Consider the following 16,704-nt stretch of genomic DNA (forward strand, 5'->3'; position numbering starts at 1 on the left):
AGGCTCTGAGGCGCTCCCTCACTTTCTACCCTGATACCATATACACGCTTGCCCTGAAGGACAAGGGAGGGCCAAAAAAAAAAAAAAACTCCCTTAACATCACAGGGTCAGTCTCTTCCAGTTTGTTGTGTTTGTTTACTTGTCAAAGCCACCCCTGAGTGGTCTATGCACTTATGACCAATAAAATGCCAGACAAATGGTGCATGAGGCATGAAAATGAGCCATGTTAGAAAGCTTGGTGGGCTGAACCCCCTACACATTTTCTGCTATATTTGTGCACGAAAACCAACCAGTCCACCTTAAAAAGGAGTGCTTAGTAAGTATTGTATAACAGATTCATGTTAATCAAGGCCATTTACCTTCTCATGTTTATTTCAGACCACACACATACATCCCTGCACTACATAAATGTTCTGTTTAGTTTACAAACAAGAAAGGATCTTCATAGTGTAGTGTAGTGTAGTGTCAACCCATACCAGTTTATCAAAGTTACACTTCCTCACAATTTGCCACTGACTATTTAAGCAATGTAATATATAAGAGTTTGTGGTTTAGTGATAGTCTTCTAAGGCATACTGCCAGTCTAAAACAGACCAGGAGGGCAAATCACCATAGTAATTTTAAAACTAATAAAACCCTTGCAGTCTCTTTTTGTTTACCACCAGTAATGTTAGTTTTTGTCTGGTAATGTAGCTCTTGAATAGCAAAAAAACAACTATGGTCTCTGTCTGTGTATATGATGTTCATATTAACTGGCCTGCAAGACATTTATCATATATTTCTGAGTGAAAAGTATGGCTCTGAATTTAACAAGAGTGAAGCAGACGTCAGGTCAAAAAATAATTTTAGTGGACACAAGATAAATGGAGAAAAGCAGGACACCTCCTGATGGCGACTGTCAGGCCCAGTATTTATGGCTGGAGGCCCTGAATCAAAGTCAGAAACTGAAATGCACATTTAAACCCTCAGTCTCCTGCCAACTTGTTATGCTCCATCCCACTCACAGTGGCCACCTCTGAAAGCAATGATAGGAGGAGAAAGAACATATTGCACTTCCTGTTGAGTTTTCAAGGGAGAGCAAGACAGATTGATGTAGTGTGCTCTCTGGAAAATCTCAGCTGCTCTCCTATGGTTAGGATAATGTATGACTGCAACTAATCCAGTGTTAGCCTTCAGAGCATGAGTTCTTCTTGAGTTTGTGCCAAGATTTGATTAGAAACAGGCTTGCTACATGTCTGGGTAGTTTCTTTTCTTTTCTTTTCTTTTCTTTCTCCCATTTTTCTCTTTTCCACAAGCCTTTGTCCATTTTTAAGCCCCTTCACGGGCCTGATACAGTAAAATTTGTATACAGTCAAAAAAAAGAAAAAAGTTCATGGTAGATTGGCACAAACTTGAACAATGGCTCCACAGTAACAGTGAGAACACTGGTGCTTCTGACTAACAACATGATCCTTTTCTGACATGCCACAGCCTTCTTCCAATAAGAGCGACATCATAATGTTAACTCAAAAAGCATTCTTCCTGTCCTACCCCCGATCCCTGGCTTGTCCCTTCTTGCCCTCAAGCGAGCAGGAAACGGCTGCATGCAAGATTTAAGATCTGAGATCAACAACATGGGAGATGGCTGCCACTGAAAACCTGAGCACCAAGATTAAAGAGAAAAGAATCTATCCTTGATGGCTACCACCAAATCTAGTGCAGTGAACATGAACAGTCCTATACAGCAGGTTTTTGTAATTATAAACCTGAATGTCTTACATTTCCAAACAGCTCTCTGCATGGCAGGTAAGTCTGTGTAAAACTTCCCCAGATGGGTCATGCAATATACACATCAAGATTTACTGAGAGAAAATGACTTTGTGAAAGGCTTTTTTTTCCTGGCATAAGTTAAATGCAGAGCATCTGATTCCATTTAGTTCTGACGATTTGAGATCCAAAGTTTTAGCTGAAATATTCACAAAATCACAGTCACGTCTCTCCTCATTTGGATTCCCCTTTTCTTCCTTTCTTTGTTGTTTTCCCTTGGAGAAAGACAAAAGCAACCAAATAATACCGAATTTTCCATCATGCTCTCCAAACCTCCCCACCCCTAAACCCTAAAACAATCTCACTCTCTTTACCACCAGCACCCCACCCACATGCCGCTTCTCTTCATTCTCTCACTCTTCATTCGTTTCTCTGCTTCAGTGCAAAGCCAAACAAGCCAGCCATTAAGTTGAGTTAAGCGCAGGAAGTGGGCCTTCGGGCCAGACGGCACTGTTTACAAGGAGCTAGTCAGGTTTCAGCGGCGCTTTGAAGTGAGCAGCACACAGGAGACTGTCTGTCACTAGGCAAAGGCCCAGCACCGCTCCACTGACTCACTCACATTCCCCCCATTCATCTGAGCACAGAGAAGGAGGGAGGGTAAAGGCAGAGGGGGTGTAAGATGGCAGAACAGAAGAGGCACAGGTAGATTTATGGTTTTTCCCCCCTCAGAGTATCTGCTCTTACCTTTAATCAGTCTCACTTGTCTGTTATTACAAGCCATCTTTATTTAACCTCAGATAAGGATACAAGAAAGACAAATATCAACTTGTCCAACAGGTCATGACATTTACAAGAGGTGCATAGGCTATAGGCTCTGTTTTATACTATAGTCTGATACAGAGATTATGTGCAGCAATTGTGTGCACCTATAAACCTTCACAGTAACAATATGAATACACACAGTGCTGTATGTGCGTGCAATTCTCAAACGCCAAGAGCCTCTGCTCTGAGGCAAGAGGATCAACTTTCTCCAACACACCCATCTACTTCATGACATCACCACAGACAAGGTTCGGTTTCAGCCATGCATGGCTTGGGGGATTCCAACTTGGCACAGAGCAGAGTGGCTCCAGAGAAGTAACACTACAGCAAACCTGAACACCCTTGTTTTCTCTTCACCAAACAGGCAGGCAGGAATAATTTCACACCTATGCAACAGCACAGACTTCTCTTGCCAGATGATTCCTGTTGATTTAACCAAGCTCCTCTCGAACAACAGGCTAAAAAAGGGTCTCTTGTTTTGTTTAGCACTTGAAGGCGATGTTAGTGTGCATGTGTGAGGAAGTCCTCCACCACATTCTTACAGGTTGGCACCTGTTTCTCAGACACAAAACATGTAGATGTGAAATATTTCAGAATATACTGTCAGAGTGGGTGATAAGTTTTTAACAAGAGAGGTGTGTTCTCAGTATAAACTCATTCCCTGTATTTCCCAGAGGGCTGCGGTCTTGTGTAAGAACCTAATTTCCATTAAGAATTCCAATAATCTCTTTTACTGTTGCCTGCCAGTCTGAGGCAACAGATGTTCAGGTGTGACACAACCCTCACCCCCCTTGAGAAAACAACATGGCCATCCTTTTATCAAAGAAAATAACTTGTTATCAAGACAGTATTTAATCATTAAAGAATACTGAACATATGGAAGGGCAATGAATTAAAGAAAAACATTAAATACTGCTTTTTCCTTTTACCTAGGAATTCAAAATCAGGCATTTGATATAGTTATTTGATGATATCTGAGACGCAGCAGATGTTTTTGGTTAAAGAGGAGTGAAAATACAGTGGGCTGAACTGAAAAGCTTCTTGGATATCATCCAACAGGCTGAAATATAGACATTCTTTTAATCAGTAATTAATAAAAAAGGAGTATGTCTAGATCTATTGGCATTTTTACAGTGCAAAAGTAAAGCAGGTACACTGGCAGATAATGAAAAGTATTTACTTTCTTTAAATACAAATATATAATTTGATGTTTTTACAAATACTATTTACAGTTTCATTTAATTACATGTGAAATGTTTATGGACAGAATTAACAGTTATTCCTCCACAGCTCTTTCTTTCTCCCCGCTCTCTGTGTTCTTGACTGGTGGATCATCACTCCTCTTGAGTTTATGGTGGCTTTAAGAAAAGGGCCAGAGAGGGGGAGGTGAGCATTTCAGCACATGGCATCCATAGCCATGCTTGTTATTTGTTCAGACAGTTAGGTTCGGTCCTTGTTTATCCAGCTTGTCCTTTTGTCAAACCTTAACCCTCAGTTTGGCATGCATGTGTGGCTATAAAGCTGATGCGAATACAAATGTTGTAAGAATTCACGGCCACTCAGTGTGCTACTTACCTATCTCGTGAGAAACAGGTAATAATACACAAATTAGTCCCACCAACATATTGATGTCCCTTTATTCTACACAGTGGTCTCCCCTTGTTTGCCATTTGTCAGCCTTGTGTAGAACTTGTGCCAGGAGTGCAGAGTCTTTCCAGACCAGATCCAGAAACCAGAGGTGATCCCCACTATCAGTGTCATCAGGTATTTGATCATGTAGACAGTGAAGTCTGGGGTCATGCGGGGCCCGGTCTGCATAGGACAGGGGATTGCCAGGCTCCTGCAGTTATGGCTGACCCAGCTGCGCTCCCAGTGGGGTCGGAAGGCCTGCTCATAGAAGAAGCAGGCGATAACAATGGTGGCAGGGACGGTGTAGAGCACGCTGAACACCCCGATCCGCACCATCAGTCGCTCCAGCTTTTCTGTCTTGGTGCCATCATGTTTCATGATGGTGCGGATTCTGAACAGTGACACGAAACCGGCCAGCAAGAAAGAGGTCCCGATGAAGAGGTAAATGAAAAGAGGGGCCAACACAAAGCCCCGCAGAGGGTCCAGGTTGCTGAGACTGACGAAGCAGACGCCGCTGAGCATGTCACCTTCAATCTGCCCAATGGCCAGGATGCTGATGGTCTTGATGGCCGGCACTGCCCAGGCTGCCAGGTGAAAATACTGAGAGTTGGCCTCAATAGCCTCGTGGCCCCACTTCATACCTGCTGCCAGGAACCAGGTGAGGGACAGGATGACCCACCAGATGGAACTGGCCATGCTGAAGAAATAGAGCATCATGAAGAGGATGGTGCAGCCTTCCTTTTTTGTACCTTGGACAATGGTCTTGTAGCCGTCAGGGCTGAAGCTGTCATTGCACACTACCCTGTCCCCCAGGAAGTAGCCAGCTATGTAGGCTATGGAAACCATAGTGTAGCAGCCAGACAGGAAGATGATAGGTCTCTCAGGGTATCTGAAGCGCTGCATATCAACTAAATAGGTGGTTACTGTGAATAAGGTGGATGCACAACAAAGCACAGACCAGACCAGAATCCATAAGCGGGAGAAATGAATCTCTTTGTCAGTGAAAAACATGTAACCACCGCTCCTTGCAGGCTCACAGGGAGCAGCACAATCCACCTCCTCTAAAAATTTATAATTCAAATAAGGGGGCACTTTGAGAACAGATGGGCATCGGAAAGGCCTCTCATGTGTGGAAACCACTGAGATGTCCTTGGTCCCCGGGACAGGCGTGATGGGTGGGTTGGTGGGGGAGGAATCATTTTGTCCCACACAGATCTGTCCGTCTCCCAGCACAGGGAAATTCTCACAGCGTAGCCGGTCCGGCCACTGAAACCCAAATTTGTTCATGAGAGCCTCGCAGCCCTGCTTGGCTCTCTCGCAGATTGATCTACAGGGAGGAATGGCCTTCTCCAAAACTGTGCATACAGGCGCATACATGGAACACAGGAAGAATTTCAACTCCGGCGAGCACTGTACCTTTACAAGGGGGTAAAATTGGTGCACCTCGAGCCCTGCGTCCTCCTGGTTGTAATGGCCCACTAAGTTAGGCATGATGGTTTGGTTATAGGCTATGTCAGTGCACAGAGGTATTGTAATCGGCTGACAAAATCCATGCTCTGGGACGACTATTCCGTTGTCCCCTTGATACTGGGCTGATATAAGCAAAGGCAGAAGGAGTGCAACACACAAGGTCTTGCAAAAAGTCATCTTCCAAAGTTTAAGACAAGAACTTTATCCCGATCAACTTGCTGTAAATTTGTTTAGTATATATCATCAGCTCTGCGAGTCGTTCTTCAGCGAGAATAACTTTTTAAAGTGAAAAAAATCTGATGGTGAAGACCTGAACGCTGCCTTCTTTGTGCCTGGTCTCTGCTTTGAACGCTGCTGGCTGACTTTTTTCTTTTCGTCAACTTCGATTCTCCCACTATGGTCAGGTCAGTCATAGTAAAGGATATAACCTCCGGTAAAAACTTTCAAAATAAAAGTACTAATAGCCGAACATGAGTTACTTGTTGAATGTTATCAGCATAGCACTTAATATCTACAATTACTTCAAATTAGTGTTCACTAATAATAATAATAATAATTTGTATTATATCAATTGCATTCATTCATCCATATTGTCTTAATTGTCTTAATATGTTATTAATAATGATACATTACAGGTAAAATTAAACACAGCAAACCACAATAATATTAATTAGAAGTGGACGGCGTTGACATGATCCCAATTTAATAACAGGCTTACAAAGTTTTGTATACGGCAACACTTTGGCACAATTTATGCTTTTATTTTGAAGGAAACGTTGCTCGTTAACTGGTAGCATTTTGCTAATACTGTCAAGTTTGACTCCACAGCTGGATTGCGTGGCCAACCGGACTTTCAAGTTCTCCTTTGAACTAATATTTTCATGGAAGGAGGTAGACCTCTCCACCTAATGTACTTTGTCCATGTCATGTTCAAGTCCACTTTAAATGCTTACTATCAGTCAATCAGTCTCTATGGATGCAGTTTGGTACTAGATGCTAAATAATTCCGTAAAATGTACTGTTGGATAAATAACTCTGGATTAACTAGGTTAAACTGAATTTACATTACCTTGGTTTGAATTTAATCTCCTTCACTTAAACTGAACTAAATAAGTACACAGACTTTAATTTGAATATAAATACAGAAAATACTTCAAATAATACAGTGGTGAATAAAGATGGAATTATGTGCGCAGTCGAAAATAAGCTCTTTAGGTGAATGAAAAAGTTGTTAATAATAATAATAATAATAATAATAATAATAATAATAATAATAATAAAGGAATACGTTTCTGTCATCTATGCTAAAATATATGAACTGCGGTAGGACACATACAGAACCTGTACATAATGCTGCTACAGCATGATTGTGACACCAGCCGTTGCTATGCGATCGATTCTTCTGCTTGACGTTAATTGGACCAAAAATCATAATCCCCAGGCTCAGCCAATGTGGGCTCAGGTCGCGAGGGGTGTTTCGAAACTTTTGTGGGGGTGGGGGGCACGAGAGCATTTGAGGATAACGTACTGACAGAGAAGACGACTGTCTAACTCCAACAGTTCCCGTTACTTTGCTTGACGCGGGTAGGTAAGTGTTGAGTATGACGGGTAAATTTTATTCAGATAACTTGGTTTGTTTAGGCGAAGTTAGCCAAACTTGACCGAAGCGGAGGAGTTTTAACTTGAGCGAAAGTTTAGCCGAAATTAGCCAAGTAGTATCGACAACTTGCTAGCTTAAACCACTAACGGCTAAATTGGCGAGCTAGTTCATCTGTGTTCACGGACATAAGCAGTTCGCTAATAACTCCTACGCGATCCCATACCTCTATCATATATCAAAGTTTTAGAAAACCCTTTTTTCCATGATTCCTTAAAAACAACAACAACACACTCTCAGTTGTTTATTTGTTCTATGCTTTGATTCAGAGTACGCTGAGACATTACACTGTAAATTTCAGTAACAACTGGAAAAATTGAAGCGTTCTACAACTCGTGACTGGTAGTGTTATATGATATATGGTTACATCAACTATTAACAGTGACTCCCTTGTTTTTGCCAGGGCAGTAATGGAGTAAAGAAACTCTTCAAGTTCAAGGGAGCTCAGAATGGCATTTGACGGGCATCAGAGCACATTTGCAAATTCACTCTTTCCCACTTACCAGCGTCAGGTAAAACATAATTTTTGGGTAATAGCTATGATATTTTCATTACATACATACACACACACACACACACACATGTGTGTGTGTGTGTGTGTGTGTGTGTGTGTGTGTGTATATGTAGATCTTAAAGTGTCTGAATTGTCTGAATTCAGTCCCCTTATAAAAGGATTTTTTAATGTACACATTGTGTGAAGCTGGAGGAAACGATTCATTATCAGCTGCTCTTTAGATTATGTTGTTGATTCATCATATAGTATGTGAAATGCCAGAAAACAAAATTACATTTTAGCAACTCTCAAGGTGATATCTTAAAAAGTTGTTGTTTTACAAAGTAAATCCCTATAATTGAATTGATTGTTTCATTATCAAAATAGCTGCTGATTCATTATCTACCAACTGACTGATTAAAGAACTGATCATTTAAGCTTTAATTGTCTAATTTGTCTTTTTACATTCTGTCTCAGCAGTATTCTTAAATAGTTTGAAGCTTCTGTGGCACCTACAACAATTGTTTCAATAAGTCTGTGTAATTTGCATTGACCTGCCTTGTGTATACGGAAGAGAAAGACAATAGTAAATTTTTTTCAGGTGAGCTTCAGTTTGATTGACTTTTGATTCTCTCTCTTTCAGGCCAGTGTAAATGTGGGTGGTGGAAGCAACAGAAAGGCGACACTGCCCTTCATTTCTGTCCCCAGTGTCTCACTGCAGGAACAGGACACAGCATCCTATGTGCCCTGGTCTCACAATGCTCACGATGATCCCTGTGAACTTATCAATTGTTCCCAGAACAACATTAAAAGCAGGTATTCAGTTTTAACTATGTTCAGGATAAGTGTGTGATATTCACTTGTGCAGTATAAGAAATGTAGATCAGTCTTGTTGGGCAATCACACTGCTGTCTGTTCTGGATTTTATTCTGTTATTCAGAGGTAGTTTAATATACTGGGTGTAAGACTTATTTTGTAGTTGTCAGCCACTTTGTTAAATTGATGTTTTCAAAGAAAAAAGGAAAGTCAGAGTGCAGTTCTCATGATGTGTTTTCTTTTCTTTTAAGGAAACCCACTGATAACATTGATTGTGACGGGGAGACTGATCTGCAGGGTCTAGTGTCAAATATTTTGGATGAAGCAGATTCACAGGACAGCTACTACAGTGAGGGGTATGTCAAAGTTTAAGGTTTTCACCTGGTAGGGTTCGGTATATAATTTACAATATGCATTAAATGATTTATGGCTTTTATACACTATAATTAAATAACCAAGAATATATCATATAAAATACATATTTATAGATTTTATGTTTGGTTAAAAATATTTTATACATGTTGTATTAGTTTTATGAACACAAACATTAAAGGAAATCCTCAATTCCTCTTTTAGGAGCCTACCTACATGTAATCCTGTCTGGTCTCCAAAGACATTGAGAGAGGAACTGCTACAGTATTTTCACTTAGAGGGAAAAATGCAACATAACCCGACCTTTCCTCCAAACTATGTATCCCGTGAGGCTTTCAGCAAAGCACAGGCACAGTCAATGGACAAAGATGTTGAAGAGATTGTTCAGCAGTCCAATGGTCTTGCTACCAATCAGCAATGGCTTTTTAATTTGCCTAATGGAGACAGGGACAACTACACCCTGCGTCCTCAAAAACTGCCACCTGGTCTACCAGTGCCCAACACAGGAAACATGCACCTGTCACAGATGCAACAAAGCAAATATGACAACATGTCAGCTGATAAAGACAGAGGAAATAGTCAGCCTGTGAATAATTTCCCTGACTTCAATGATGTCTTTAGACCTCAAAGCGAAATGAACAGCCCCTGCTTTGATCCTTACTATGAAGATCACCATGTCCAGAGCAGTGCCAAGCCCATTAATACTGACCAGTATGTGCCACAAGACATTAATCAACTGGTCAGCAGTTTTCAGTCATTCATGGCTGGTGAGCATGATAGCTTTTGTCATAGAGACTTTCAAGACATGCACAAGCAGTCATTTGGCATGCTCCATGAAGACAGCATGGTTGAACAATGGAAAATCACCAGTCCTGCAGTGTCAACACAAAGTGCTCCTGCAATGCAGACCCCAAAACAGCTGGGGGGAGAATTCGGGATGGTGCAGAGGGAAATAAATGGAGGAGTGAGAAAACAAATATTTAAACATGATGCCTTTCAAGATCTACCTGGTTTCAGCTCACAAAACACAGAGTACTTCCAGCAATCAGAACCATTCACTGCATCTGTAAACCAATACCAAAACAAGATGACCATGCACAGAGAGAACTTTTATGTGAACATGAATCAGTATTCAAAGCATCACATCCAGCAGGGCCAGATACAGAGCAAGATCAAGCCACAGATGCAGAAAGAAAAGAAGATGGGGCATATGTCTGGCTTTCTGGGAGAAGGCTTTTCCACAAGATCTCTAACCAACACTCACATGAGAGCAGGGGATAAAAAACAGGTTTTCTCGCAAAACCCATACTTTGACTTTCAGGGAGGAATGCAGTCTCAGAGATTTGATGGAGAAAACAGCATGGTCAGTGCAGGGAATACACAGCAGTGCATGCCTCTCATGTATCCTGTAAGTGACCTCAGAGGGAACTCCAGCTTTCCAATCAACTCTAACTTCAGCTCCAGATCCACACTGCCTTATGGAAGTGGTGTCCCTGGTATGGATGTGTGTGATATGTCAGCCAGTGAGTCTGCAGCTTTCAACTCCTATGTCAGTGACATGATGACCCGCAGAGGAGAGAGCTCTCATCATGGCATGGCTTCTGCCATGACTGCTTCACTGGTGATGAATCAAGGAGGATCTGTGATTCAGCTTTACTTCTACCTGGATGAGTGTTATGAGCAGTGGAGGTGTTTGGAGAGGGAGAGAAAGAGGGTATGCTTTCCAAATCTGGTGTTGTATCTACTTAGAGAATGTCCAGGGGTGATTTTCAACCAATATCACAACCAGTGACATTTTAATTTAACAGTAGTTTGTTATCAAAAACATCACATTCTTAATATGGGGCAATTTTGCTGTCAAATACTGGATCAGCTCTAGGTCTTTTACTTTAAAGTGTATGTTTGTATGCACTGGACAGTTTCATGAAAAATAATTAACATAATTAATGGCAAAAACTCAGTATAAGCTTGGGATACAAGAAAATGCATTGCATTTTCAGATTCTCATGCACCTTTTTGTATCATCTTTTTCACACATACATACATTGAAGAAAAATGACACTGATATCATTACTGTTACTGTCTTTATTGTCTCTACCAGTCAGTAAATGTGAAAACAGTCTTATCAAACATGTTTAGCACTGCTAAATATATGTATATTTCAGTTTTAATTTACTATGGGGTTGTCTCTTAGCCTGAAAGAAGAAAAATAGCAGATTTTATTGTGCAAGTGTTAGGTTGTCATGTTTTCAATTGTTTTCCATTTTAGACAGAGGTCATCCTTACCAAGACATTCCTTGGGAAGCGAACTACAGCGGTGACCAACACTACCCTTCCCAAAACTCCACCAAACCCCACGAGAGTCGACCACCTTATTGTTAAACAGATCAGAGAGCAAGCAAAGGTGAGAGCCCTGATTAAATTGCTTCCATACTGACATCTACAGGTGAGTTTTGTCACAGCAGCCGTCTTATGTTCTGAAGGTGTGCAGCTTTATTTTGCATGTTTGAATTCAGTAATTCCTTTCACAGTAGAGGCCTCTGGAACTTGCTTTAGTTTTCCTTAATTTGGATCTTGTTTAAAAACCATACAAGATTTTACATTATTTTAAATGTGCGAATATACCATGATTTCTGAATGAGTGAATGTTCTATTAATATAATATTATATATATATATATATATATATATATATTATATATATATATATATATATATATATGTGTGTGTGTGTGTGTGTGTGTGTGTGTGTGTGTGTATATATATATACATATATATATACACACACACACACACACACACATTATTTTTGTGTGCTGCAGGTGGCAAGTCTTCTGGATAGGATGGAGTGTTTGCGTAACGTTCCCCTCCATATCAACATCCACACAGCACTGAACAAGCATCATATGGCTATTTGCATCACCCAGGCAAGACGCAAGGAAGAGATTGGCAACATATCCAAACACCAGCGGCAAAGAGCTCATTTCACAGAGGACAGAGGTAACTCATATACTGCTATGATCAACATGCATTCCTTGTGCTGATATGCTGCCAGTCCTAATTTGCCTCGGTTTCATAGACATCCTGTTGTTGGTCATCGCACTGAAGGACCTAGCTGCTACCACAAGGAAGCTCCGCACAGCCCTGTGGTGTGCTCTCCAGGTGACACTGCCGAAACCTGTCAAAAGGCAGGACCACCATGTTAACAAGGAGGCCACAAGTGGAGAGGGGTGCTCCTCTCCATTTGAGGGATACACTTTTAAGTTGTGATTTAGCAGGCAACAAGCATGAGTTAAGGACCATAATGAAATTAAAATCAAACCAGAAGTCCCCATTTATAAAATTCCCACAGGCAACAGGGTGATGTAAAAACAGTTGTTTTTATAGTCTATGGTGACATTTTACCTGCAACACAGTGATCACTGCAGAATATGAGATGAATGAGATTTGAAGTTTGATGATGGCTGCATTTTTTGGCACCAGGGAGCTTCAGGTGGCTAACTTTGGTTGTGTAGGAATTGCATGAAATGTAATTTATCCTGGTGCATCTTAACTTCAATTCATTTAATTAGTGTCAGTTCCAAATTAACGTGAATCTTGCTCCATCACCGTTGTATTTAAAGGCACTATTTATGTGGAAGATTTCAGTGAATTCTTCATTGTTTTACTTATTTATTGGAATGTAATGGGACCTCAGTTCTGGGTATTCCCAAGCAATAATTGAATCATAAGGGCAGTAGTTTATAGTGAACATGCTAAATCTTAAAATGTTTTCTGAAATGTTAAGGTTGAAATTAATTTCTGCAGCTTCAGTTTTTGTTATGTAACCTTAACATGCTTTAATCAGAAAATAAGTTCTATTTATCTGCAATTTGGTGAAGTTTGAACTGTCAAACTTTTGAAAAAAAAAAAAAAAAAGGTTCAACGTCTTAAATATAAATGTATTAATCACATTCTCCAAATACACATACAGTATGAAAAATATCATTCCTATCAGCGATATGTAACTAATAGCTAAGTTAAAAAAATATTCTCTGGGTGCAGTTTAGTCTTGCTTTAGGTCAGTAGTTTAAAATGCTCATGCTAAATTATACTGTGTTTTGTGAAACATCGCCGTTGGTTCCTGAATTTATGACTGTAATCAGAAAACTCTTTTATTTATTTGCTACTTAGTCAAAAGTTTGAACTGTAACATAAGAAAAAATGTAATTGTTGTGTTTTAACTTAAAACGTATCACACTTTCCATTAGATTTTCAGATCGTATTACCAAATATCCTTATCAGTGAAATGTGTCTGTTTGTCAGTGAGGGACCAAAGTAACAGGCATTAGTCTTAAAACTTATTCTGTATCAGTACTTCTCTGACTATGCTTAGTGAATGACCAGGGTTGTTCCATTCCCTGTAATTTTAATGTTCATGTTTTGTTTTCTTTTGCCTTGTTTGTTGTTCTGTAAACTGAAAAATAAAGATTTCAAATTTGCTCAAAATGTTTTTTTTAATTACTTTAAAAAGATGATGAACCTCATTATAAACATTCAAATCATGGTACATGTCATGATACTTGAGGTATAATTTAACAACCAGTCCTTTGTTCTTATTGTCAGACAAAATGCATAGTCAGTAAAACTAAAACCTAAAGCACTGAAATGAAAGCGAGAATGTTTGACATGAGGACTTGCCTTTACTTAGAGGTTGTGCAGAAATGAAAGTCATTTGGAAGATATTGGCACAGAGGAAAATTCCTAAAAACTCTGTGTATTTGCTTTGATTTGACTGATTTTTATCACAGTCAATCCAATTTATGCTTTAGATGAATACTTTGATTATCTCAGGGGTAACTGTCAAAGCTTAGCTGAAGAATGTTTTACACTTGCTAGAATATTGGCAGACTTAAATAGGCAACTATTTTTTTAAATCATCATCATAGAAAGATTTGCTGCTTTATTCCTAGACCATGTCCTTCTGTGTCTGCCCATATCAGCATCCAAGAAAAAAAGGCCAGAATCTTGGACCTGCACAACATCCAGTACATTGTTTACACAGCATGAGTTGCAGAGAGTGATTAACAAGGAGGGTCTGATGAAGTCATGTTCACATACTGACGGTGCCAATGAGATTTAGCTAAAAAGAGGCAATGACTGTTGTAACAAAACCTTTTCACATACAAAGTGTCCTTTCTCTTGGTTTTATCTTTTGCGTTCGCCTTTCTGTGTACGCTTCTTCTCCTTCTCTTTTCTGTCTTGTTTGGCTAGTTTATCCTTCTCCCGCTGCATCTTGTCCATTTCCTTCTTCTTCTGAGCATCTTCGCGAGCCTGTTCCCGCTTTTGCTTTTGTCTGTTTAGCACCTCTTCCACGTTGGTGTTCTTGAACAGAGCTGACACTTTGAGTAAAGGACAGCTGGATGACAGCAAAAGTATTCTGCCAATGTATTATTACTACATATTACTACCATGGAGGTGTAAATGATTGGATGATGATGATGATGTTGCGTATTTAGGATTCTGCAACTATTCCACATGATTTTATATAGCCTCTGATCATACACAGCTTCAGAAAGGATACACTTCTCATTTCCTGCAATGTGATTTCCACTTGGCGCCTCCTCGTCTTCAGCTTCAGTGTGTTTGTCAAGGAAACAACTGAATATTTCTGGAGGAAAGATTCACTGGATGAGAAACATGAACAAATACTGTATCTTTTTAATATGGTCATGAACATTCTTCCTGCACAGTCAAAGAAACATTGGTAACTGAAGTGAAAAATGATGGATCATTCTAGCAAGTGTGACTGTGGCCTTTCTGCCATTACAATTTGCAAAATCAAGGATATTCCTCTTCATCTGTTACGTTAGCGTATTGAGCAAGGAGGGCTTCTTTCCTTTTCTTCGTCTCCTCGGACACCTCTTTCTGTTTCACCACAATCTGAGCTTGCTTTTCTATCATGCTGGCGATGGCTTGGACCTCAGCTACAGAAAAGGAATGACCGAAAACAAAAACTGTAAACAAGCCACAATAACATTTTGTACTCTGTCTCACAATAAAAGTACCTGCTTTTTTGGCATCAACACGAAGGTACATTAACAAGAAGTAGTCACATGGGCATCCATCTAAACTTGAGGCTCCAGACAGCATACACACTGTTATGGGTATGCAGACAGTAAACAGTCTCTTTCCAGTAATAACACAAAACAAACTTGGTGGAAATTACTTTTTAGCATAAACACTTCCTGAGACCACAAAAAAAAAACTTTCTGCAGTCTCAGGAATTGTTTTTGCTTATTTTTTTTCTGGAAATGTTAATCTCTCTGCGGGACAAAGTGTCTTCGCGCAGTCTCCTCCAAACTCAAAGCAAACAATTTAAAACTCAAAGAGCTAATCCCTCTGTATGTTTAACTGGTATTGAAAACAGACTCAGTAGCAAGCTGTCTTTGCTCTGTTTAGTCTGGATTTAAATGAGTTTGTGAGCCTGCTGGCTTGATTATGGACTGCTCCCTTTTGAAATGATTATTATAAATGCTTATATAACTGTATAGCTTTGACTATATTGTTGCAAATTTGTAATGCTATTATTTTAGTTGATTTATGGTTGCATTATACCTGTAAGGTACTGTATGTCGATGTTCTGCAAGATTCCCAAGATGCTGCCAGCCTTGTTAACTTGCTGAATTTTTATTGTGACTGACAAGGTCTCTTGCAGAAAAAACACCTTACATTTCAATGAGTGTGGGAATACGGTTGAATCAAAGTTACGTAAATACCATCATCAGCACTTCTTTTGGCCGACGATCGGTTGCAACACTCCGTCCACTGCTTGATGATCTGTTTGCAGACATCTTCCACGGTGTCCTCATCCTGCACACAGGACAAGTAACAGTTATGTTGCTTAGTAACAGCTCAACCATTTTACATACTCAATACACGACGTATTCAGTGGCACTGTGACTCCAACTCGGGCTTGTCTGATATAGCAGCACTTTTTCAGTTTATCCTAAATGAACACAAGGTTAAATACACAGTATATTAGCACATAATAGTCCATTAAGCAAAATTAAACACAGATATGCCAACGTGTCACTTTAATACGTGCCACCACGGATTCTGGAGTATTACTTCTGAGCCGAAAAATGTCAAACCACCTTTATGAACTGTACTGAGCCATACTTTGCTTAGTGTGTATCGGTGCTGCTCAAGACCACGATTACGTAAAATCTGCAGATTGTTGAATGGGGTTTGGCGTGGCAGGAGCGTTTTCTCGCATTGCTAGCTGTGGTGCGTGGACGTAAGCTGAAGATACACTGCCGTGTCTAACGTGGACATCTTGCTCCATAAATGACAGCTGATATCAGCGCTGTCATACCACCCGGTATACAAGACATGACAGACAGCAACAAATGAGCAAACAGCCTCGGCTGAGTGGGGCACGCCGCTTCGGATATTCACCAAAAATGCTGATAAAATCCCTTGAAGCGCATCCTCTTTCTCCTCGTCACTCTCCTCCTCTTGCAGGACCCCTAAAATGTACGCCCCGTATACCTCACGGTCCACTTCTAGCGAGTCTAGCCGATCATTTAGCCAGCGTTCAAACTCCCCGGTGTCTGTCTCGGGCGCAGCCATCTTGGTCCTTTGGGGTCTTTCGATGGCGAACGGCTGTCCTTTGTGACTGCCTGTGAAAAAAGGTTTAAAAAAAACGAGCATTCTTG

The 16,704-nt window shown here is 40.3% G+C and overlaps 3 protein-coding genes across 6 annotated transcripts; 1 reads left to right on the top strand and 2 right to left on the bottom strand.

Moving 5' to 3' along the window:
• Positions 1 to 2,506: 2,506 nt before the first annotated feature.
• On the bottom strand, positions 2,507 to 6,047 carry fzd2 (frizzled class receptor 2). Its single transcript, XM_018702459.2, has one exon. It carries the CDS (start codon positions 5,842 to 5,844, stop codon positions 4,210 to 4,212), a length of 1,635 nt encoding a protein of 544 aa, XP_018557975.1. The 5' UTR covers positions 5,845 to 6,047; the 3' UTR covers positions 2,507 to 4,209.
• A 1,116-nt stretch (positions 6,048 to 7,163) lies between these two features.
• moto (minamoto) lies at positions 7,164 to 13,631 on the top strand. 3 transcript variants are annotated; one of them, XM_018702370.2, is made up of 8 exons: positions 7,164 to 7,255; positions 7,728 to 7,836; positions 8,461 to 8,633; positions 8,885 to 8,989; positions 9,210 to 10,719; positions 11,275 to 11,409; positions 11,827 to 12,004; positions 12,084 to 13,631. In XM_018702370.2, the coding sequence occupies exons 2-8, from the start codon at positions 7,774 to 7,776 to the stop codon at positions 12,272 to 12,274; spliced, it is 2,355 nt and encodes a 784-aa protein (XP_018557886.1). In that variant the 5' UTR covers positions 7,164 to 7,255; positions 7,728 to 7,773; the 3' UTR covers positions 12,275 to 13,631. The 3 variants fall into 3 exon arrangements, with proteins under 3 accessions (XP_018557886.1, XP_018557895.1, XP_018557911.1); XM_018702379.2 differs by having other exon boundaries at positions 7,164 to 7,251; XM_018702395.2 differs by having other exon boundaries at positions 7,164 to 7,251; positions 7,733 to 7,836.
• ccdc43 (coiled-coil domain containing 43) lies at positions 13,482 to 16,650 on the bottom strand. 2 transcript variants are annotated; one of them, XM_018702415.2, is made up of 5 exons: positions 16,445 to 16,646; positions 15,763 to 15,856; positions 14,835 to 14,970; positions 14,568 to 14,623; positions 13,482 to 14,379 (listed from the first exon to the last, which is right to left on the bottom strand). In XM_018702415.2, the coding sequence occupies exons 1-5, from the start codon at positions 16,616 to 16,618 to the stop codon at positions 14,192 to 14,194; spliced, it is 648 nt and encodes a 215-aa protein (XP_018557931.2). In that variant the 5' UTR covers positions 16,619 to 16,646; the 3' UTR covers positions 13,482 to 14,191. The 2 variants fall into 2 exon arrangements, with proteins under 2 accessions (XP_018557931.2, XP_018557940.2); XM_018702424.2 differs by lacking the exon at positions 14,835 to 14,970 and having other exon boundaries at positions 14,568 to 14,654; positions 16,445 to 16,650.
• Between the last annotated feature and the right edge of the window lie 54 nt (positions 16,651 to 16,704).

This window comes from Lates calcarifer, linkage group LG11, assembly GCF_001640805.2.
Source record: "Lates calcarifer isolate ASB-BC8 linkage group LG11, TLL_Latcal_v3, whole genome shotgun sequence".
Taxonomy (NCBI): Eukaryota; Metazoa; Chordata; class Actinopteri; family Centropomidae; genus Lates; species Lates calcarifer.